Source organism: Sorex fumeus, unplaced genomic scaffold (assembly GCF_029834395.1).
Source record: "Sorex fumeus unplaced genomic scaffold, SorFum_2.1 ptg000086l, whole genome shotgun sequence".
Classification (NCBI taxonomy): Eukaryota; Metazoa; Chordata; class Mammalia; order Eulipotyphla; family Soricidae; genus Sorex; species Sorex fumeus.
This window is the reverse complement of record NW_026606143.1, coordinates 35,375,397-35,399,553: the sequence shown is the minus strand read 5'-3', so window position 1 is coordinate 35,399,553 and position 24,157 is coordinate 35,375,397. Positions and strand designations below refer to the sequence as shown.

The following is a 24,157-nucleotide window of genomic DNA, read 5'->3' as shown; positions in this document are numbered from 1 at the left end:
CTGTGCTCAGGGATCGCTCTTGGCAGGGCTCAGGGAACCCTACGGGGTGCCAGGAATCAATCCTGCGTCAGCCCCGTGCAAGGAAAGCACCCAGTCGGCTGTCTTATCCCCCCAGGCTCTATGCTTTCCTTTCTTATTATATATGTTGATTTTTCTTTTCTCTTTTCTGTCCTTTCCCCACGCCCCCGCGGGGCTGGAACCCTGAGTCTCTCAGGCAGGCAAAGCATGTCCTGAACCGCTAAACTCCATCCCAGTCCTGTGCATGTTGAGTTTTCAATCCCGCGGGCCTGAGTCCCATAACAGAGAATAAATAAATAAAAACCTGATCTGAGATCTGGGCAATTCATTGAAGACTATTTCAAATATTCAGAAATATCACAGGGAAAGAAGTCAAATAACTTCTAACCATTCCACCAAACAAGCGGGGAGATTTTTATCAACAGTGAGGGAATGTTTAAATACAAGCTGTATGACTATAATGCAGCACAAGGGGCCTTCTCGCGGCATCAAAAGCCTTAAACATTTCTAATGACAAATAAAAATCCACTGTCGGGATACCTCGTAATGGTCTTAGCTATTTCCCCATGGTGGATAATTTCGATTATTGTCATTTCTGATTCTTCTAAATAATGTTATAATGAGTACCACTTCATATCTCTGTCAATACATAAGCTTTCCTTAGGAGAATTTCTAAGAAATAAATGTCTGAGTCACAGGGTATGAATATTTTTATGGTTTATGAAACAAACCACCTAATTGACTTTCCAAAAGGCTGTATTGATTCACATGTCTACACATGGGGGACAAGGCCAGCTTCGTTCTCATTTCCAGCGGAGTCATTCGCTCTCGTGTGGCCAGCCATAGCAGTCACATGGTACAGAGTTTTTACTTCCTTTCTGGTTTTAACAGGAATCCTCTACTATTTTCCCACTGAGCTTGTACTACTGCGTTGTGGGTTGCGAGAGATGTTTATCCTTTTGTTAATGAAGTATCTATCTTTTCCAAGTTTTCTATAAAATTGTGAGCCCTGGGGTTAGATAGCACAGACTGCCCGTTGCGTAGCCCTGGTGGTATGGGGGTTCTCATTCTGTTTAGACACTCTAATATGACATGAAAGATTTGGGGGGACTGGAGCCATAGTACAGCAGGGAGGGCGCTTGCCTTGCATGCAGCCCACTGGGGTTCATTCCCCGGCATCTCATATACGGTTCCCCAAACACCACCAAGAGTCATTCCTGAGTGCAGAGCCAGGAGTATAACCTCTGTGACCGAATAAGTAAAATAAATAAATAAATAAAGATTTAAAAATAAAGACCTTTGGGGTCAGAGCAATAGAACAGTGGGTAAGATGCTTGCCTGGCATGCAGCTGACTCAGGTTCCATCCCTGGCATGCCATAGGGTGACCTGACCCTCTGTGGGTATAGCCCATAACCCAAAACATGAATAAAAATAAAGATTTTCACATCTTTATTGACTAACATTCTTCTATAGTTGGGGGTTTCTCTAGGACATACTAGCTTTCCAATTTAGCTAACGTTCTGCATCTCAACTGGTCCCTTGCAGGGTAAACAAGCATTTCTTTCAATCACTGTAGCACTGTCCTCCCGTTATTCATCAAGCTCCAAGCATAAGCACTTCCTTTCTCTTAATAATCTCCAACTACCTCTGTTACTTCTACCAAAAATTAAAAAAAAAATCTTTCGAGACGTTGTAATACCTATTCCTGTGGCATTTCCCATTAAGCTCAAGGTACAAAAGCTTTAAAACACATTATCCTTGAAAAAAATAATAAAATGTATTAGCCTGAAGGACTCATTTAGTCATTCATTGACTGTTAACATCGAGGACTACCCTGGTGATTCTGTTAATGGGGCTCTCTCCAAGTCCAGACGTCTGCTTTACGGGGAAAAAGAACTTTGTCTGGAGTCCAAAGGAAGCTCCAAATGACTCCTGCATGCTTCGTTACTTGGGAGACACTTCCAAGTTCTATAACGGCAGAGTAGTTTCCGAAGTAATAAAAATTGACTAAGAGGTTACTCTAAGGGTCTGTCTGGTTGTTGATTTTCCAACACCCATTAATTTGCATCCCATATGAAGTTCTTAAAAACTTACATGGAAGAAGAAAATACTTGAAACAGGGCTTTAACCAAAGGTAGAAAAATATTACCCTTAAATTGTGCTTATATATAACCCAAATTATCCTGCACCCTACTTCACTTCTGTTTGTTTGGGGGCCACATTAGCATAGCCCGGTACTGGGAGTGGGGTGCTGGGTCAGGGACCATGCAGTGCCAGGGATCAAACCCAGGCTGCCTGCTTGTACCCAGCCCTTTAAGCCATCTCCCCGTCCCCTCGAGTTTTAATTATATAATGACATAGGCAGGCAGGGAGATGGGGAAGGCGCCCTCCCCACGTGATGCGATGGCACTAAATTTTCTAGGAAGTAATAGCTCTGAAGTTGCAAAAGGCCAACCTTGCAGGAAACAGGATCTCAGGCCTGATAAGACCCTCACCTGGCGCCAGCACCTGACCCCCCCCCCATGAAGGAAATTCCTCAAATACCCTAACTTTAGTGATTCAGCTCAGAGACATCCCTATAAAAGCGACAAAGGAACAAAGGAAGGGTGCACATAAGGTGCCCGAGCCCATGTGCTGCTTGGGCCCACGTGGCTGAGCACATGTGGTGCCCGAGCACATGTGTCGCCTGCATCTCCCCTCTTGAGATGTGGACTTTCATGCTTTCATGTATAATGCTGGGATGTGTGTAAAGGCTCTCTCCGCCCTTGGAGAAGCTCGCATTCTCTCTTGAGTGCGTTACTCTCTCTCTTTCACTCTCTTCTCTTCCACACCTTCAAAAACCCTCCAAATAAAACCTATTTACTTCAGTGCTTTTCTACTCCTGAAATTCCTTTCTGCGAGGCGAGACAAAAACTCAGTAACCCTGGGTCCCAGGTGGCAGAGGTGGATCAGGAGAAAGTGACCATCTTTCTTTTCCCCACTTCACATAAGTCACTGGTGGGGCCCACCAACATCAATATGACGCTTTCACATTTGACATTTGACAGACATAAGGGGCCGGAGCGGTAGGATAGCAGGTAGGGCATTTGCCTTGCATTCAGCCAACCCGGGTTCCATCCCCGGCATCCCATATGGTCCCCTGAGCACCACCAGGAATAATTCCTGAGCACAGAGCCAGGAGTAACTCCTGAGCATCGCCAGGTGTGGCACAAAGCCCCAAAAAATTAATTTAAAAATAAGACATTTGTCAGATGTAAAGTGGATTTCATCTTTGAAATCCTTGGATTAAAAAAGGGGGGCAAAAGGAGCCTAATCTTGTGGTAAATACTAAAATGTCTACTCAAATATAGCTATATCAAATATCCCCTTGCAACTGCTCAAAATGTTTGGAATTTGCTCTTTTCCTTACCAATACCACCATCCAAGCATGCATGCATGAACTGATATGTTTTCACAGGGGGATATGAATTGCTTTCAGCATGTTGTATGTTATGAGAACTCAGATTTTTGTTTCATGGTCGCATCCAGCTGTGCTCAAGGATTACTCCTGGTGATGCTTAGGAAACATACGATATGCTGGGGATGGAACCAGGCTTGAAGGCACCTGCTGAACCATTTGTTTTAGAAGAGAAATTTCTCTTTGAAGGGGGGGAGGATCTGTAGCGATAGCACAGTGGGTAGAGCATTTGCCTTGCACGCAGCCAACCCGGGTTCGAGTCCCAGCATCCCATATGGTCCCCCGAGCACCGCCAGGAGTGATTCCTGAGGGCAAAGCCAGGAGTAACCCCTGTGCATCGCTGAGTGTGACCCCCCCAAAAAAAAGAAAGAAAGAAAAGAGAAGGGGCTGGAGCCATTGTACAGTGGGTAGGGCGTTTGCCTTGCACACAAGCCAACCCGGGTTCGAGTCCCAGCATGCCATATGGTCCCCCGAGCACTGCCAGGAGTGATTCCTGAGTGCAAAGCCAGGAGTAACCCCTGTGCATCGCTGGGTGGGACCCAAAAAGGAAAGAAAGAAAGAAAGAAAGAAAGAAAGAAAGAAAGAAAGAAAGAAAGAAAGAAAGAAAGAAAGAAAAGAGAAGGGGCTGGAGCCATTGCACAGCGGGTAGGGCATTTGCCTTGCACACAAGCCGACCCGGGTTCAATTCCCAGCATCCCATATGGTCCCCTGAGCACCGCCAGGAATAATTCCTGAGTGCATGAGCCAGGAGTAATCCCTGTGCATCGCTGGGTGTGATGCAAAAAAAGAAAAAAAAAGAAAGAGAAGAAAAGAAAAGAAAGGGCGGCCGGAAGTAACAGAGAGGGCAGCGAGAGGGCAGCGGCATATACATCAGCCTTTGTCTCGGGCTGAGGGCTGAGGCGCTATTTCCGGCTGTGACTAGCCATAGCTGGGGGGGGGGGCTGTTTTTCCTGAGTCTCTGCCACGGACACAGGAGGGACATGTGTTATTAAACTGCTGTTTGCTTTTGTCCTGCTAATTTGTCTTTTATTACAGGGGTGCTCGGCCAAGCACCCACGGGGTAGAAGGCAAATCCTTTTCCCTCCCCAGGCCCAGGAAACAGATTTCGGCAGCAAATAAGGCCAGAGGTGACTCCTGATTTCCGAATTATTAACTTTTTTTAGCTAGAAGGGCCAGAATGACCATTACCCACTGGAAGTCATTGCTCTTTGTTCAAATTTGATTCCCGAGGCTTCCTGGTGCTTTCAGTCTGACGATTCACTTACTGGACTTCTTTTTACTTTAATAACACTTCTCACCAGCATCACAAATGCCGGCTCTGCAGGCTATTTTTCCGCTAAGAAACTGATTGCAGGCCATAAAGACATTTAGTCGCAAGGAGGTTTTCTTGTTCTTGGTTCACTCCTAAGTAGAGAAGTATCAAAACATAAAAACGCACATCACCTCTGCCTGCGCCATCCTCTCCCAGGATCCAGCGCACAGACATGCGCAAGGACGCTTGGACCCAGAGAGGAACAGCCAGATTGAAAGCAGAGAAAGAGGGGCCGGAGCAATAGGACTGGGGGGCAGGGGCGCTTGCCTGGCCCACAGCTGACCGGGGTTTGGTCCCCACCCCCACAGAGGGTCCTCTGAGCCCTCGCCACAAGTGATCCCTGAGCGTAGAGGCAGGAGTGAGCCTAAAACACCACACCACTGCCTGGGACCCACAGAAATAGAACCCACAGAAATAGAACAGCCAAAGAATGGACACACTCCTGAGGTCAGGGAGATAACCCAAAGGACTGAGCACATGCTTTGGATGCCAGAACTAGAAATAGCCCCCTTCTAGCACCGACGGTGCACACACACACACATACACACACACACACACGACAAAAGTTCAAATACACACAATCTTAAATGAGACTCTCCTCAATATAAGATGAGTTAAATAAAGACTTAACACATACGATCAACTGTGTGACCATGCAAGCAAATAAGCCACATACCAGACGGGGGGGAAAAGTATCTGTGTGTGTGTATGTGTGTGTGTGTGTGTGTGTGTGTGTGTGTAGGAATCATGGAAAATTCCAGGAACTGGGCACAGGGTACCCCAGGCACCATAGGGCTGGAGCAGCACTGCATCCTCAGATGCCCAGCACTGAACCCTATCGCTTGAGTATCACCAGGAGTGGCCCCTGGGTCCCCTAAGGGCTGCTTGAGAGACCCAAAGAGCCTAAAGAAAAGCAAATGCAGGCCAGACGCCCACACACACACACTGACATGCAGTGCGCAGGTCCAAAAGCAAAGGTGAAAGCGTCTCAAGCATGCTAGCACATGTGTTTCTGTAAAATGGAGAATGTTCACATGTGTGCAACAGTGGGCTTACAAGCGTGCGTGCACATATACACACACACAAACACACACACACACACACACACACACACACACACACACCCCTCTGGGAAAATAACAGAAGAAATGAATGAAGGGAACGGAGGTGAGGAAGGGGCAGTGAAGAGCAATTTGATACCCTTTTGTAAGGCTTTTGCCCCCGATAATAAAATTTTTTCTAAATACATACACAGAGTGAAGGGTATGAGCCAAGAATTCGCTTTGCCAAAGCTAACAGTGGCACCTACTGGCTAAGTCACTTTCTTTCCCAGAGTATGGGGCGGGGGGGGGGGGCCTCTGGTTTGCCTATACAGCCATTTCAGCCATTAGTCAGGAAATATGTTTCTATTAGAGCTCATAAGGCGCTCTTCACTAGTATTGGGGCTTCTGAGCATCAGCCTTAAAAGGACCATCTGCTGGGAACTTATGGTTCATTATGGTCTGAATTGCGAGCTCTAAAAAGGAGTGAAGAATGTCTCTCTCGTCCTCCATGGCCAGGGGTAGAAGGTGCTGCCATTTCCCTAAGGGCAGAGGGTTATAAGTAGGCGACACAGCTTGACTCCGACTTCCGAGCGGGAAAGAGAACCCATTTGGAAAAACCATCAGACTGTGTAGAGGGAAATAAGCTTTCTCCGGGATACTGGGGACCACTCCGCCTGCCCGCTGTTCGCAGGGGAGAGTCAGGGGCAGTGCCTGGAGGGAATTTCATTATCATAGGTGGGGGTCAGGGCAGGCGGGGGTCAGGAGGAGGGTTTTATTGGTAACCCCCAGGCAAGCTGTGAATCACTTTGCAGGGCACTGGACAGTCCCCAAGACAACACAAGATCAGACCCAAGATGCCAATGGAGCAAATTATATATCGAATAAAGAATTCGCATCTAGAATAGAGAACTCTTACCACTTATAATAATTTTTATTTTAAAAAAGCCCTAAGACATGGGCAATGAATCCAAATAGACAATTCTCCCAAGATGATCTCTGAGGCCACAACCACACAAAAACATGCTCACTGTCCTTAGTCATCGGGAAAATGCTAGTCAAAACCATAGTAAGATGCCACCTCACACCCGAGAGGATGGTCAGAATGAAAAAGACAACAAGGAGGCTGGAACGATAGTAGAACGCAGGTAGGGCGTCCAACCTCCGTTCAATCCTGCACCCCTATGGCGCTCTGATCCTCGCCAGAAGCAACCTGTGAACACAGAGCCAGGACTGAGCCCTAAGCGCGGTCGGGAAAAGAAGGGAAGGAAGAAAGTAAACTAGGGAAAGAGAAAGGAAGAAAGGAAGGAAGGAAGGAAGGAAGGAAGGAAGGAAGGAAGGAAGGAAGGAAGGAGTGACGGAGGGAGGGAGGGAGGGAGGGGAAAAAAGGAAAAGAAAAGGAAGGAGGAAGGAAGGAAGGAAGGAAGGAAGGAAGGAAGGAAGGAAGGAAGGAAATGAACTAGGGAAAGAAAGAAAAAAGAAAGAGAGAGAAAGAAAAAGGGAAATAGGGAGGGAGGGAGAGAGGGGTGGAGGGAGGAAGGAAGGAAGGAAACAAAAGGAAAGAAAGAAAGAAAGAAAGAAAGAAAGAAAGAAAGAAAGAAAGAAAGAAAAAAACTAGGGGCTGAGAGACAGCACAGAGGTCAGGTGCTTGCCATGAATACAGCCAGTTCAATCCCCAGCTTCACCTAGGACAGCCAGGATTGATCCTTGAGCACCAAGCCAGAAGCACTCCCTATGTAGCCAGCACACGTGTTCCCCCAAAACCTAACTAATGATCAGAGTTACATCAGAACGAGAAAGTGGAAACCAGACACATGCCTAGGAAGCGATGAGTGAGCAGTGGGACAGACGGTGCCCAGATGCGGAAACACCACTTGGCGGCCCCGAGGGCCAGCAGTGGAGCATACGCGGCCACATCTGAGGCCCTGGGTTGGCTCCCTGGTGCCACAACAATGACTTTCACAGCTCCAAGTCACTGCGTGAAACATTCTCTACCGCATGAGAGAAGGGCTCAAAGAAACCCCCTGTCCCAGTGGGTTGGGTACACTCCAGGCAAGGCAGACAGAGGGACGGGGGTCCAGTGCTCTGCTGCCACCCAGTCCTTCTGGGATGCAGAGGGCACAGGATGCCCTGGACGATGCTTGGAGGCCCTCGGGGCAGAAGCTCAGAGCCTCACCCAGGCACTGCCCCTCCAAGCCACCACCCCCCCCCCCCCGCCCCACCGCCGGCCGCATCCTTGGACGAGCAAGCTGAGGAGCTGCCGAAAAGCCTGTTCGTGCTGATGGGAGACAGGACAGCCCGTTGATTTCTATTAGCGCTTAGGAACGGGTGTCACAGTCAATTGAACCCTTTCCTAAACATTAAGCCTGAAAACCGCGGCAGAGAGCAATCAGTTCAGGGCGATGTCTGTCTTCAGGGCACAGCCGACAAGATGGCCGTGGAGGACAGAGCAGGCTGATCGACGGTCACCAGGAGCCGCGGGATAACGAGCAAATCGAATCGTAGCTAATCGTAAATGTTCTGGCGTTTGTGGTGAAGAAAAATCATAAGAGTCCCTTATGTGTTTAGGCAGGAGACAGAAGCAAAACAGACCACTTACCACAGGACTGCGGGCATCTGGCTCAAATTCTGTGGAATTCGCATCTGGAAGAGAAAAATGCAAGTTCAATATTCCCCCACAGTGCTAAAAAGGCTGTAGGTTTGGGGCTGGAGCAATAGCACAGCGGGTAGGGCATTTGCCTTGCACGCGGGTGACCCAGGTTCGATTCCCAGCAACCCATATGCTACCCTGAGCACTGAGTGATTCCTGAGTGCAGAGCCAGGAGTATCCCCTGTGCATCAATGGGTGTGACCCAAAAAGCAATAAAATAAAATAAAAAAATTTTTTTAAAAAAGGCTATAGGTTTATACACACACACACACACATGCACACATACACACATACATAGAGAGAGAGACAGACAGAGAGACAGAGAGAGAGAGTGCTTAAGAGATACAACAGCAGGTGAGGTGCTTGCCTTGCATGCAGCCAACTCCAATTCGATCCCAGGCACCGACCATGGTCCCCAGAGCCCGCCAGGAGTGACCTCAGCTCAGAGTCAGGTGTAAGCCCGAAGCAAAGCAGAGTGGAGCCCAAACTCCCCGAACAGTTTAAAATAGATACACACACGTAGAGTCCCATGTGCACATATATACATACACACATATATAAATATGACAGTGCTTACCTTTGATGTCAAGGCAGTTTCTGGCAAACTCAATCACAGCTAGTTGCATCCCAAGGCAAATACCTGTTTTCACAAGAACATAAATGAAAACCAAATTAGCACAATAGCTATTGCTCGGTACCTTTTGTTCATTTGCTCCGCTATCTGGAAGACACTAGCGGCCCGTCGGGGCCCGCCGAACCTCTGTACTCAGAAGGATCCTGCAGCCGCAAGGGAGGGAGTTAGACCCCGAGCTGAGAGAGAAAAAATAACCATCAGGACAGGGCAGGAGCAACCAGGCTAATGAGAAAAGAAAGCCTCAGTTTCCCCTTGCCAACGAGAGGGGCGCCCAGTTTCCCCTCGCCAGCAGTTTCGTGTCTCCACACAGACTGACCATATCTCACCCTCAAGGCCCTATCTTGAACATTCCTGGTGTTCCCAGACCCCTTCCTTCTAGCCCAGAACAAGGAGTCGCAAGACTAAAATAATGGACAATACCCGAGGCAGGTGGCCAGACAGACAAACTGGCCTGTGGAGTCCCCGCATTCTCGGGAACACAAAGATCCGGTTTTCCTAAACAAACCTCACCAAAAAGCACCACAGTTAACTTCATCCTATCCTAAGTTCCTCCCGCTTGGGGAACTCCTTTTCTCTTCTCCTTTGCCATAAACTCTTCTACTTTCCAACTCTGAGTCTGCGCATCTTTTTTATTCCCTATTTTCATTCTTGAAAGTACAGAAGAACCTGGGAATCGCTACGAAACACAGAGACCCGCCGCCGCCTCTGACTCGCCTGCCGCCTGCGTCACTCACTCTAAAGGGCAAATAGGCCTCCCTGCAGTCAGGGTGCCTGGAAGAGGCAGACCAAGGCCTCTAAGATATGCCACTTTGCTGCGGGTTATTTCAGGCTGCAGTCAAGGTCCTGCAGGCATCAGAGAAACAATCGAGATTAAATGGGGGGAGGGGGTGTCCTCTAGTTCCTCTGTGTCATGCTAGACCAAATCCCAAAGGACAGAGGAAAATTCCCCACTTCTTCCCACACAGCCTGATTCCTTCAGCAGGGGCCTCCGAGGCATCTTCCTCCTTCTTCTTCGGGTAACTCCAGGGCCTCAAGTACAGACCGTGCCTGAGGGCTGCCTCGGGCTGGCCGCAGGCTGACTGAGGAGCAGGAAGCAGGGCCGGGGAGGGGAGAGCAAAGATGCGAATCTTGGGAGGTCCACACAAAGGGAGGACTCGAAGAAGACGAATAGACCACCCAGGCTCAATGCCTGCCATCCCGAATGGTCCCGGAAGCCTGCCAGGAGTGATTCCTGCACAGAGCCAGGAGTGAGGAACCTCTGAGCACTGCCAGGTGGGGCCCAAAACCAAAAAAGAAAGAGAGGAACAGATTCATAGTCCGAGACCTGGAGTGACAGGTGCCACGGCTCTAGGAAGGCCGTCACTAAGCCCCAGTCACAGAGCGCTCTGGATACTGCCGGCCGTGCAGGGGTCTGCAAGGAGCCCAAGGGAGCTCAGAGCCATTCGCTCCAGCAGCTGAGCAGAAGGGGGCCCTGCAGAGAGAGGGGGCTCAGACACCCAGAGCCACGGCACTGAGGATGCAGTGAGACTGAGGGAAAACAGTCAGAAACCCGCTAACTGCTGTGTAGATGCCCGGCAGGGCTCTTTAAACAGAGACCAGCGGAGACCAAACAGGGTGTGCGAGCGACACCCCCTGGCTGCTCTGGGCACAAATGGACCCCAGGAGAAGCGCATGGACAAGCTGAGGGTGAGAAGAACCCTGGAAGGTCAGCTGGTCCCGAGCCCCACTCCACGCTCCCGGGCCAGAAGGCCGTTTCCTCGGCCCTTATGGGTCCTCAAGCTGCACTTCCGCCCCAATGCAATCTGAACAAAAGCATTCCAAAGATGCTGCTCTGCACAGCGTCGCCAGTACATGGCCTGCAATGTCTCAGTGACATCCTCTCTTGGGTGAGCTTGGCTGAGCGTAGTGAGTTCAAAACAGCACAGAGGCCCGCGAGCTCAGCAACCCACTCATCTGCCATGCTAGACAACCAAGGTGTCATGGGGTATGTGTGTGGCGGGCAGTGGGGGAGGGGCACAGGTCTCTGCCCTATAATGGCACCACAAAAGCAGCCCGTGAAAAATCGCGAGAAAACGGCTGCAGCTGCACTCCAATGGAACGGCCTGGCAGGAGCCAGCCGGGCCCCCGCCAACGCCCACTGAGGCCCGCGGCAGATCCTGCAAGGCCTCCAACGCCTAATACGCACGAGTTCCGACCCATAAATAGAAAGTTTACCGAGAAAAGGAATCTTCTTTGTTCTTGCCCAAGCAATGGCCTGGAGTTTTCCCAGCGTGCCTCTGATGCCGAAGCCTCCTGGCACGAGGATACCACTGCAAAAGCAACACCAGACAACAGGTGGTCACGGCAGAAACGCGGTGAGTGAAAAACAATTCTGTTTTCCAAGTTATGGGGGTCTGCGCTTCAAGCGGCCAGGGGAGTCTGGCAGGTGCGAGGTCCTGGCGTCAATTCCCAGCACGACATGTACCCCACCCCACCCCCACCCCCCCAAAGACCCACAGTGTGTGGCCTCTATCTTTTTCTCACATTTTTGTGTTTTGCTTTGGAGGATCCCTGGCAGTGCTCAGGGCTACTCTTGGCACTAAAGGGTCACTCCTGGCCGCTCGGGGAACCGTATGGAATTGAACAGGAATTGAACCCAGGTCAGCTGCCTGCAAGGCATGTACTTTGCTCCTGCCTCTGTGTGGGCTCTACTTAAAGAAAGGGGGGGAAAAGCTAGCAGAACTAGAATTTGATTTAAGGTTCTTTTAAGAGCACTAAAATTGGTGCCGGAGCATTAATAGTCCAACGGGTAGGGCACTTGCCTGACACACGACTGACCCAGGTTTGATCCCCAGCATCCCATATGGTCCCCCAAGCACTGCCAGGACTAATTCTGAGTGCAGAGCCAGGAGGAACCCTTGAGCATCACTGCATGTGGCCCAGAAAAACAATACTAATTAATTAAAATAAATAAATACCAAGATCTTTTCCATCACCGGAAAGAGTTCATCTGGCCAAATTAGCCCACCTAAGCAGGTGAGGTGGGGGCAGCATGCAAGTGTCCCGGCTGGAGACTCCTGTCAGCATGGCGAGAGCATGTGCCCAGGGCCCGAGAGGGCACTCAGACAGCTGGAGTGTTGCCCTGAATGGGGGGACCCGGTCCTCCACATGGTTCCCCCAGGACTACCGCTGGGAAGGGATCCCATAGACCAATAAACAGGTGGGGCAAGACAGTCGGAAAGGAGAACAGGGTGTGGTAAGACCCTCACAATGCAATGTGGCCCCCAAAATTTCTCTGCTTTCCTTCCAAAAGGAAACCTAGAATCAAAGGCCATGGAAAAAATATATATACACATAGGCAAAGAGTTGCCATTCTTTGGTTTGTTTGGGGTCACACCCAGTGGTGCTTAGGGGCTGCTCCTGGCTCTGCACTCAGGAATTATTCCTGCAGGTATTCAGGGGACCGTGGGGGATACCCGGGAGAGAACCCAGGTTGGCCCCTTGCAAGGCAACACCCTACCCGCTGTGCTATGCCGCCAGCCCGCAGAACTGTTATTCCTGGATTTACCTTTGTCCGAAGATGATGCATCCAGCGCTTCTTTCCATTGAATAAACACTGTCTCTCCAAGGCAGCCTCCCTCTCCACCCCCCCCCCAAGTCAAAGCATCTTCTTTTTTCAGAGGAAATACAGAATGATCTGGGCCCCACCGCCAGTTCCCAGACTACCTTTCTCAAAGCACAAGATTGGAAATTGGGGTGAGTCGGCTTCTGATGGAAAAAGCAGGGAGGCGTCCTCCTATCTGGCACAGGCAGATGCCCCCCACCCCCGACCCAGTACTCACTCAGCTCTGCAGAGCTTCTGCCAGGCCTCATGGAACTTGACAGGGTCCTGGTTTTCCGTGCTGTGCTCCAGGTCAATGGAGTCGATATACTGAGAAAATAGCCAAGAGATGAGAGCAGCATTAGAGACAGAGCCTGGGTCACGCAAGCTTTGGAATTCACTCACCAGTTACACAAAGGCCACCAGAGCCCTGGGAGAAGAGCGTGACCTCTGTCTCGGGGCCAGGAGACCCCATCAATGGCAATGACTGGTGCCGAAGGGACTGGGAGCATAACCCACTCTGGACCTGCACACTTCGGGGAGGAAAAGGAAAGGAATCACATCTCGGCAGGAGGAGCACAGAGGACACATCTAGGACACTGAGGCTGCCAGGGCGAGCTCTGGCGAGATAAGCCTGTAACAGCTTATACGAAAGCTCTGAGGAAGGAAGTGGGGGCCACTGTGGGAACCTCAAAAGAAACTGCCCCCACAAGAGAAGTTCCGAACACGGGGAATCACTGAAAGGGTCTCAGGAACAAAGAGTGAGCTGAGAAAGAGCACTCTGTGGGACGCTGTGGCAAGTAGACATCAGCTAGATGGGCAGAGCACACAACTAGGCATAGGCGAGGCCCTGGGTTCGATGCCTAGCGCCACATGGTCTCCCAAGCACTGCCAGGAGTAAACCCCTGAGCACCAAAAAGTGAAAAGATAATGAAGATGATGGGCTGGAGCAATAGTACAGCAGGGAGGGCATTTGCCTTGCACTTGGCCGACCTGGGTTCGATCCCCAGCATCCCATATGGTCCCCCGAGCACCACCAGAAGCAATTCCTGAGTGCAGAGCCAGGAGTAACCCCTGAGCACAGCTGGGTGTGACCCCTTCAAAAAATAAAATGAAGAAAAAAATCACTTGGGAGATTGTGCAGAAGGCCGGGGGGGGGGGGGGGGTGGGCAACGTAACACAACCAGAGACTGGACCTAAAAAAAAGTACAACGCAACCAGGACTCAAATTGGACCTGGTAAGAACTGAAGCCAACAAATTCTATTCAGCGAAACAATCGTGCAACAATCCCTACGTCCCTGCAGAGCTGTATTATTTCAGTATTTAATCTTTCATAACACAGAATGTATTTCTGGATGAATCATCACATGCAAAATTTTTATGGCTTCATAAAATGTGCATTACAGCATGTTTCCTACTTCCATTTTTTCTGTGAGGGACAGAAGACTTGGAAGAGGAGGAAACACAGCAAGTAAAAAAATCCTTGGAGAGGGGCTGGGGAGAGAGTCCAGCAAGTAGGGTGCTCGCCATGCATGTGGCTGACCGGGTTCAAGCCCCACCATCCCCAAGCCCTGCCAGGAGAAACCCCTGAGTATAGCTGGGTGTGCCCCCAAACAAACAGAAACTAAATAAACATAAATATTTCTTCAAGAGAGAACCAAAACAAATAGTTAGGAAAGGAGATCATGAAAAAGTGAAAGAGCAAGTAGCCAGGGTCCGAGCTGGGGTCTCGGTCAAGCTAGGTGATGTCTGAAACATATCCATGTCATCTCTGTTCATTTATGTAAAGGTTTTACCATTTGAATCGAGAGCATCAGGCTGCTTTAAATCATGACATATCCAAATAGAATATCATCAGAAATGTTTACAGGCAGAAAAGTCCAGAAATCGAGCATCAAACTGGGAATGACAGGTAGAGGAGAAGTGGAACGGTAGAGAATTGGAATTGACCCAGATTCGATCCCAAGCACCACGTATGGTCCCCTAAGTCCCACCCGGAGTGTTCCCTGGGCACAGAGCCAGGAGCACCGCCAGCTCTGGGCAGTACCAGGTATGGCCCCCAAACCAAAAATGTATTAACTAATTAAAAACGAAAACCTAGATTCAATTTCCATGTAGAAGGGGGCGGGGGGGGGGGTGTTCTTGTTAGGTAAATACAATGCACTTAAATAAGCAGGAAGTATGGAATTCTCCCTGCCTTCTGAAATTGTGCCTTCAAGCTGTAGACACACAGAAGTTAAAAGAGCAGGCTTACGTGATGTCCTTGGGTGGGGAGTGGTCTTGGGGAGGGTCCCCGCCACTTTTCCCAGGGCAGGCAAGTGTGGTTTGCAGTGCTGAAAGGGAGGCCCAACGGGATTCCCACGGAGTGCCCACCCTCTCCTTGCACCCCTGATCTTCTGGTCAAAGCCCTGGGTCCGCGTCTCTCAAATGCGCTGCCGTGGGATGTCCCAGCTCACTGTGGGAGAATGAAGCTGGGAGGTGACGAGACACGGAGCTGGGACTCCGTCAGGAAGACGTTCCTGCCAGCTTGTGCCTGCGAGCAGGTTCCCTGTGCTCACTGGGCCCTGACCCCCCTCCCTGGCACCAAGCGCAGCCTGGCTGTCAGTCCGCAGGTGGCTCTGACGACATGCCACACCACCTGCCTCCCAGACACTCAAGGGGGGTGGGGGGGCGCAACTGCCGTGTATGGATGAGCATGCCGGGACTCACCACCAGGTTCAGCTTGTGGTTAATGGCCAAAGCCGAGTGCTCCAGCGCTTTGAACACGGACGTGTAGCAGTCCCGTAGTTTGGTGTATTTGCCCACCAGGGCTATGTTGCAAGATTTCTGCAGCTTCTCATACCTGGGAAGGAAGACAAGCCCAAAGGTTATATGCAGGGAACAAAATCCAAGTGCGGCAGCCCCCACTAGACTTCCAAGGAGCTTGGAATTTGAGGGTCTTCTCTCAAATCCTCACCCTGTCCCCAGAGAAAGCAAATCGATGCCAACGGTTTTTGAAATCCGAGAAGTCCCGGTTTGCTTCCGTAATAAAGCAGAGCCATAAATCGGTGGAAATTGTATCAGAGAAAAAGATGGGTATTGAGAAGGAAAGAGGGGAAAAAGCTGTCTCCAGCTCATAAACATGAGGTGCCCTGCAAGGCATTTGTAAGTAACACTGGGGAAGAAACAGCCTTCTGAATGTCAACAGGAGACAGGCGGCAGGAGCTGCAAGGTGACATTACATAAGAAAATGCATCCCAAGTGTCTCCATAAAAAAACTGTTATGCTCCCAGCGGGCCCACAAAAGGGGTTTCTTCATGGCATGCCTAACGACGTCTGTGAGAAGAACACTTTTTTTTTCCTTTTGGGTCACACCTAGTGATGCACAGGGATTACTCCTGGCTCTGCACTCAGGAATTACTCCTGGCAGTGCTCAGGGGACCACATGGGATGCTGGGAATTGAACCCGGGTCAGCTTGTGTGCAAGGCAAACACCCTACCCGCTGTACAATGGCTCCAGCCCCTTCTCTTTTCTTTCTTTTCTTTCTTTTTTTTTTTCTTTTTGGGTCATGCCCGGCGATGCACAGGGGTTACTTACTCCTGGCTTTGCACTCAGGAATTACTCCTGGCGGTGCTCAGGGGACCATATGGGATGCTGGGAATTGAACCTGGGTCAGCCATGTGCAAGGCAAATGCCCTACCCACTGTGCTATCGCTCCAGCCCAGAAAAGAACACTTTCAAACATTAGCAGTTGCTTTGATCATTTTTTTTCAGAGTCCCATTCTCCCGAAGATGCCCAATCACGTCTCACCACGAGAGACAAGGCTTTGCCACTGCTCTGACCAGGACATCGGTTCGATGATTAGGAGAAACAGTTCGATGACTCGGAGAAACGCCTGCTTAGGTGCTACCCAGGCGGCCTGTCCAATCTTGGTGCTGATGAGGTTCCGGGGCTCTGAGCACACCCTTCCCCAATCACCCTAGCACCAAAGCATGACCGTGTCGAGGAATATTCCTCGGGCCTCTCAGATTCTGCCAAGAGTGCAAGAGCCAGGTGACAGCACGGGCTGGGACGCAGTGCCGACTGGCAGCCCAGGAGGCAACTGAAGGACCAGCCTCTTCTGCAGAAAGCTCACAGAGGGCTAAGCAGGGGTTCCAGGCCCATGTTAGACATCAGCGTTTCCTGCCCTAATGGAGGACCCAGAGAACCATCCACCACAGCCGTGAACACAGCGGGCGAGCCCACTGACAGAGGGCCACAGGGGCAGGAGGGAGTCCCCACGCGTGCAGACAGACACTGAGGCATTCCTGCAGGGCACTCACCCCCGCCCACGCCTCCCTCCTGCTCTCCACTCGGCATCCACCGCGGAGGGATGCAGGCAGCAGACAGAGTCAGGAGCAACTTGTAGAGTGGTCCCCGAAGCAGCAGGGTGGTCCCTCCAGCAGCCTGAGTCCTCCCAGACGAGTGCTCCCACTCCCACGTGGAAGCCAGGCTGAGAGCAGCAGCAGACTGCCTGACCGAGGCTGCCCGCACACCTTGGGTTCCTCCAGACCCAGCTGGGGAGCATCACCCAGCCGCGGCCCGGGACTCCCGAGTCAAACTCCCTGCCGCCATCTCCGCTGGCCCAACACCACAGCCAGCATCTGTCAGGGGGCTGACACGCAGCAGCCCCTTCGCTGAAACTTGAAGTGAGCCAAAAGTCCAAGGCACACGTGACGGAATCTAGACAAAAGGGTCGCTGTGGATCCAATGAAAGGCAGACCCTAGACACAAGATCCAGGGCTAGAGCGAGCGTACAGTGAGGAGGGCGTTTGCCTTGAATGGGAGGGGCTTGATCCCTGGCATCCCATTTGGTCCCCTGGGCACCGCCAGGAGTCATTCCTGAGTGCAGAGCCAGGAGTCGCCCCTGAGCATCGCCGGGTGTGACCCAAAAAGCAAAAAGAGAGAGAGAGAGAGAGAGAGAGAGAGAGAGAGAGAGAGAGAGAGAGAGATGAGGGCTGGAGTGATAGTACAGCAGGTAGGGCATTTGCCTTGCACGCAACAGACCCGGGTTTGACTCCCAGCATCCCATATGGTCCCCTGAGTACCGCCAGGAGTAATTTCTGAGTGCAAAGCCAGAAGTAACCTCTGAACATCGCTACGTGTGACCCAACAAGCAACAAAGAAAAAAGAAATAAAGGAAAAAAAGAGACATGAGGGCTGGAGTGATAGCACAGCGAGTAGGGCATTTGCCTTGCTCGTGGCCAACCCGGGTTCAATTCCCAGCATCCCATGTGATCCCCTGAGTAACACCAGGAGTAATTTCTGAGTACAAAGCCAGGAGTAACCCCTGAGCATCACTGAGTGTGACCAAAAAGCAAAAGAGAGAGAGAGAGAGAGAGAGAGAGAGAGAGAGAGAGAGAGAGAGAGAGAGAGGAGGAGGATCATCCTGGATCATAGACAACTACCCTTGAGGACAAGCAGGACAGAGACGCTCGTGGATTTCAGACTTCTCAATATCCTAAGAGAAAAACAGTTCCTGCTGTTTGGCTTTGGGGAACCACCCCCAGTCTGCGACCAGACGATGATGGGGATCAAGCCCAAGGCTCCCCTGCAGCCCCCAGCTCTTTCCGTGAGTACAGGTGACGGCAATGCTTACATAGGGTCGGTGCAGTGGTTATAAGATCAGACTCTGGCACCAGGCCGTGTGGATTCAGAGCCCAGCCCCGCTCCCTCTCGCTGTGTGAGTTTGGGCAGATTACTCTACCTCTCGGGTCTGGTTCTCCTGTCTGTATAGCAGAGGAAGAGAAGTGCCTCTGTTGTGGCAACCGTGAGATTAAACCCATAAGGGCGAAGTACACTCTCGGGCAGTAAAATATTGGTTACAAATATTGGTGGCAGTCATGAAAACGACTGGCTAGTGAGTAAAATCACTGGCTTCCGCGCACTGAAGTTCGTTTACCCTCTCATTAAAAACTTGATGAGTGTTTTAGAATTTCCAGGGCAAGCAGAATCAGGAATAAAGTGCCGTTTCTGAAGTTAGGTACTCAAAAACGTCTTATGTAAGGATTTATTGTCTAAAACTCCCTTCGTAGGAGTTTTCAGCTTGGGGCCGATCCTCTTTAAGCATGAAGAGTTTTAAGACTTTGCTCATTTTATTAGCTCTAAATCATCCCCCCCTCCGTGTCTCTGAGCTGTGCAAAGCCTGTGTTTGGTCTTTGGATTCATTTCCTGTGGCTGCTGGGACAAGTGTCGCCAGCTGTGGCTGAAAACACAGTGGAATCTGGGTGGCTACTCCAATGGCTGGGAAGGGAGGGCACTGCATCTAACTTCAAGTGAGACCAACCTTGCTGATGTTACTCTGTCTTTTTTTTCCTTTTTGGGTCACACCCAACGATGCCTCTCGGAGAGCCTGGCAAGCTACCGAGAGTATCTCGCCCGCATGGCAAAGCCTGGCAAGCTAACCATGACGTATTCAATATGCCAAACACAGTAACAACAAGTCTCACGATGGAGACGTTACTGGGCCCGCTTGAGCAAATCGATGAACAACGGGAGGACAGTGCTACAGTGCTACCCAATGATGCACAGGGGTTATTCCTGGCTCTGCACTCAGGAATTACTCCTGGTAGTGCTCGGGAGACCATATTGGATGCTGGGAATCGATTTTATATCTCTCATTTACTCTCTGTATTCTATTGGATTTACCTGGTTTTTCTCTCCCCTCTTTCCTTAACTTCTTTTTCATTATGAAATGTTTGCTACTTTTCCCTTTCCCTTGATATTTTACCTTTTTTTTTTTGCTTTTGGGGTCATACCTGATGATACTCAGGGGTTACTCCTGGCTCTGCATTCAGGAATTACTCCTGGTGGAACTCAGGGGACCATATGGGATGCCGGGGATCGAACCCGGGTTGGCCCACTGTGCTATTCCTCCAGCCCCATATTCTGTTTTAAACTCACACCTCTCAGGTTGTAATTTTGGTTTTGATTTCTGGGTCATACCCAGAGATGTTCAGGGATTACTTCTGCTGTCTGAGCTCAGGGATCACTCCCGGCGGTGCTTGGGGACCATATGGGGTGCCAGGAATCAAACCCTGCTTGGCCGTGTATAAAGCCAGCATTATTGTGCTGGCCATCAAAGTTTTAATAATAATATTGACGCTGAGAGCAAAATGGAACCATAATTACCCTGCCAAAATTGACCATTAAGAAGAATTTTCTTTAGAATAAGTTGGCCAAATCTTTAAGACAAGCAAAGCAGGAAAGGACAAGGAGAGATAGTATGGGAGGTTAAGTGCTTGCCTTGCTTGCCACTAACCCAGGTTCAATCCCCAGCACTGCCGGAGCACTCCTGAGCACAGAACCAGGAACAGCCTCTGAGCACCTTCAGGTGTGGCTCAAACATCACCCCCCACCTTTCGCCCCCCTCCCCAAAAAGAAAGGCAAATCAGAGGTCAAATCAAACCACAGTGATATATAAAGCTTTTTAAAATATTTAGAAACTAAGAAATAAGCCATCAAATATTCCAGAATTTTTAAAAAATGTAATCATACCAAAATCCTGCAATTCACGTTAAGCAGAGCAAGCTCAAAGGCCTTAGAAAACTTCAAACACTGCAAAGCACTCTAACAACGTACGACATCAAACCAAAACATGCACACACCGAAAGTCAATGCGCTAAAGATATCTCGGGTACTTTCCTTTCTGTCCCCAAACCCAAGAGGTATTGGAGGTTAGAGTAGCAATTCCTCTCACGTACCTGTCAGCCATATTTCTCCACTTGAAGAGCAGATTACTCGAAGAATCACCAATGGGCAGATTCAATCTCTGCCGAAGATAGCTAATAAGGCCTTGCTCCTCCAAAAGCACGGGTACTCGATACGTGGAAGTCAGGTCATGGATGCATATCACCTAAGACACGCAGAGGAAATGCCATGATTAAAGGGAAGGACTCAAAGGAAGTCCAGAAGGAAGCTCCAGCAAAGAGCCAGACGGCATCTAGACTAAGAGGAAAACCAAGAAGTCACTTCTGACCCCAACGATTGAGGACTGCGAGCGCCTGGTTGCATCTCCTTCCAACAGCTGGAATTCCTGGAGCCTTGAGTGCTGGGGCAGAACCCTACGTATCTCCTTGGTTCCTGCTTCTGAGCTTCAAACACCTTTGGGATGTCCTGGGCTACAGGGGTGTCTTCGTTATGTTAATGAGGGTATGGCGTGGGGGGGCCACTTGATCAATTTCTCAACCTTTTTCCCACCATGACCTTCCAACCAACCTTTCCTGGGGCCTCCCTGTCCTCCCAGTTGCCCCCCTAATCCTGGGCCATGGTCCCCCATTTACATGGTTTTGACCTGCAGTCCCCTTGGAATATCCTGGGGACTTGCAGATAGGCACTTGCAGACAGATGCAAACGAGAAAGGCTGCAATAGACCCCAGCTGGCCACCCGGGAAACCAACCCCGTCCCCTAGAAACCTGATACCTCCAAAAAGACCAGAGAGGGGGTGTGGGGGCGTGACTCATGCCTATGAAACCCCAACACAAACTCTGGGAACCCACACAGGGGAAGCATCCTGATTGACGAATGCAGGAATGTACCCGATGGCACCAGCACCCTTCTAGACTGTGCCCCGCTGTGTATCTCTCCATCTGGCTGTTCGCTTTCACCCATAGCCTGACACAGTAATCATCCATCTCACACTTTCTGTAGTTCGGTGAGTTGTTCTAGAGACTTTTCCAACCTGAGGCAGGTATTTGAGTGCCCAATGTGCAGTGAGTCAGGCAGAAGTGGGGGTGGTGAGGGCTGGAGCGATAGCACAGCGGGGAGGGCATTTGCCTTGCACGCGGCTGACCTGGGTTCGATGCCCAGCATCCCATATGGTCCCCCGAGCACTGCCAGGAATAATTCCTGAGTGCAGAGCCAGGAGTAACCCCTGTGCATCGCTGGGTGTGATGCAAAAAACAAAAAGAAAGAAAGAAAGAAGAGAGAGAAAGAAAAAAGAAAGAAAGAAAGAAAGAAAGAAAGAAAGAAAGAAAGGAGAGAGAAAGAAAGAAAGAAAGAAAGAAGAGAGAGAAAGAAAGAAAGAAAGAAAGAAAGAAAAAAGAAAGAAAGAAAGGAGAGAGAAAGAAAGAAGAGAGAAAGAAAGAAAAGAGAAAGAAAGAAAAAAAGAAATAAAGAAATAAAGAAGAGAGAGAAAGAAAGAAAGAGAGAGAGAAAGAAAGAAAAAGAGAAAGAAAGAAAGAAAGAAGAGAGAGAAAGAAAGAAAGAAAGAAAGAAAGAAAGAAAGAAAGAAAGGAGAGAAAGAAAAGAGAGAGAAAGAAAGAAAAAAAGAAATAAAGAAATAAAGAAGAGAGAGAAAGAGAGAGAGAAAGAAAGAAAGAAGAGAGAGAAAGAAAGAAAGAAGAGAGAGAAAGAAAGAAGGAAGAAGAGAGAGAAAGAAAGAAGAAAGAGAGAAAGAAAGAAAGAAAGAAAGAAAGAAAGAAGGAAGGAAGTGGGGGTGGTCCCCACCCCACCATCCTACGGCGTCTGGTGCTAACTGCGTGGTTATGGCAGAGCTAAGTTCCTGTTATCACAGAAGGGGAGAAGGTGCTAAGACACGGGCCCAAAGCCCCATCTGGGCAGAGCAGGTTAAGATGGAAGCGCCGACTAGGAGTGGGCCTTGTTCCCTGTGTCCTCAGTATGCGTCGGGGGGGGGGGGGGCGTTGCTGGTTCGCATGTTCTTGCGGCCGTAGCTGCTGCCTTCATCTGGGCGTCTAAGCATGGCAGCGGGGATGTTCACATGCCCTCTCGCAGACTGAGGCGCTTTCTTAAGACCAGCCCAGGAGCTACTGGCAGACCATACAGGCTCTCCCACACCCGAAACCCATGCCAAGGAGCCTCCTGCCAACTCTCTGTGTTGGCTCTTCCCAATGCGGAGCTTCCGGAGTGAGCTTCCTCAGTTGGCGGGGCCACGGATGGGGTGCGGGGGTACAGCGCTAAGATGCCACTGACAAGAGCTTCCGTCCAAAGTCAACCTCCGGGCATCGAAACTGCCAGGGGCGGCACGTGGGGCGACTGACTTGGGGACCCGTCGGGCCAGCGAGACCTTCAGCTCAGGGACCTCCGCACACGCTCTGTGGGCGCGGGCGGGAAACACAAGGATGCTCTCCAGAGCACTGCCAGGACGCAGCCCAGCAATGAGAAGAAGGCTGCTAGGAGCCGGGAGAAACAGTACAGTGAGTGATGCGCTTGCCTTGTATGTAGCTGACCTGGCTTCAACCCTCAGCACCGCTGATGGAGCCACAGGGAGCACTGGGCACAACCCCCAAGCGCAGAGCCAGGAGGAAGTCCTGAGTACCACTGCATGTGGCCCCCTCAAAAAAAAAAAAAGCAGGGGCTGGAATGATAGCAAAGCGGGTAGGGCGTTTGCCTTGCACGTGGCCCGACCCAGGTTTGATTCCCAGCGTCCCATATGTCCCCCAAGCACGGCCAGGAGTAATTCCTGAGTGCATGAACCAGGAGTAACCCCTGTGCATCGCTGGGTGTGACCCAAAAAGCAAAAAAAAAAAAAAAGCAGATGACTGGTTAAAAAAATTTTGGTACATCTACACAATGGAATACTATGCAGCTGTCAGGAGAGATGAAGTCATGAACTTTGCTTATAAATGGATAAACATGAAGAGTATCATGCTAAGTGAACTGAGTCAGAAAGATAGGGACAGACACAGAAGGACTGCACACATTTGTGGAGGATAAAACAACATAACATGAGGCTGACACCTAAGGACAGTAGATACATGGGACAGATAGACTATTCCATAGCTGGAAGCCTGCCTCATGAGCAAAGGGGCGAAGGCAGCTAGAATAGAGAAGGGATCACTAAGAAAATGATGACTTGAGGAACCGGTCGCGATGGGAGATGTGTGCAGAAAGTGGATAAAGGACCAAACATGATGACCTCTCGGGGTCTGTATTGCAAACCACAATGCCCAAAAGTAGAGAGAGATTATGGGGAATCATGTCTGCCATGGAGGCAGGGGGAGGGTGGGAAAGGGGGGGTATACCGGGGTCACTGGTGGAGGGATGGGTGTTTGATCATTGTGTGATTGTAACCCAAACGTGAAAGCTTATAACTATCTCATGGTGATTCAATAAAAAAAAAAAATGTCCCACTAGGGATGACATGGCTCATGTCAGGTCATCCCCACCCCCACCAACATCCTTTTCTCAGGGCCAGAGAGCCTTGCTTGGGGTGAGTGCTCCCAAAGCTTTTCCAAAGGCCACAGCAGGTATCCCTGAGCTGGGAAATGTGGCCTCCTCCACAGTGGCTGGATGACCGTGGCATCGGCAGGGCAGACTCACCTGCTCAGGGTCCACGTGGCAGAACATGGAGATCTTCTCCTTCACGGCCATTTCGATGGGTGTCGAACTGCGGCAGACGATCTGGGGAAGGTGAGTGACACATCAGCAAGGCGGCAGGTGCCAGTGACAGGGTCCGAGTCTTGAGCCCGGCCCTGACCCTTCC

The 24,157-nt window shown here is 50.3% G+C and overlaps 1 protein-coding gene across 2 annotated transcripts in view; it reads right to left on the bottom strand.

Moving 5' to 3' along the window:
• The window catches only part of CTPS2 (CTP synthase 2), a 132,051-nt gene that overhangs the window by 72,571 nt on the left and 35,323 nt on the right, over positions 1 to 24,157 (bottom strand). For both annotated transcript variants that reach the window (XM_056131291.1, XM_056131292.1), the window contains 7 exons: positions 23,995 to 24,075; positions 20,417 to 20,568; positions 15,403 to 15,535; positions 12,934 to 13,022; positions 11,327 to 11,421; positions 9,056 to 9,118; positions 8,428 to 8,471 (listed from right to left, as the gene is read on the bottom strand). In XM_056131291.1, the coding sequence (XP_055987266.1) occupies positions 8,428 to 8,471; positions 9,056 to 9,118; positions 11,327 to 11,421; positions 12,934 to 13,022; positions 15,403 to 15,535; positions 20,417 to 20,568; positions 23,995 to 24,075 (657 nt within the window). The remainder of the gene's footprint in view (positions 1 to 8,427; positions 8,472 to 9,055; positions 9,119 to 11,326; positions 11,422 to 12,933; positions 13,023 to 15,402; positions 15,536 to 20,416; positions 20,569 to 23,994; positions 24,076 to 24,157) is intronic.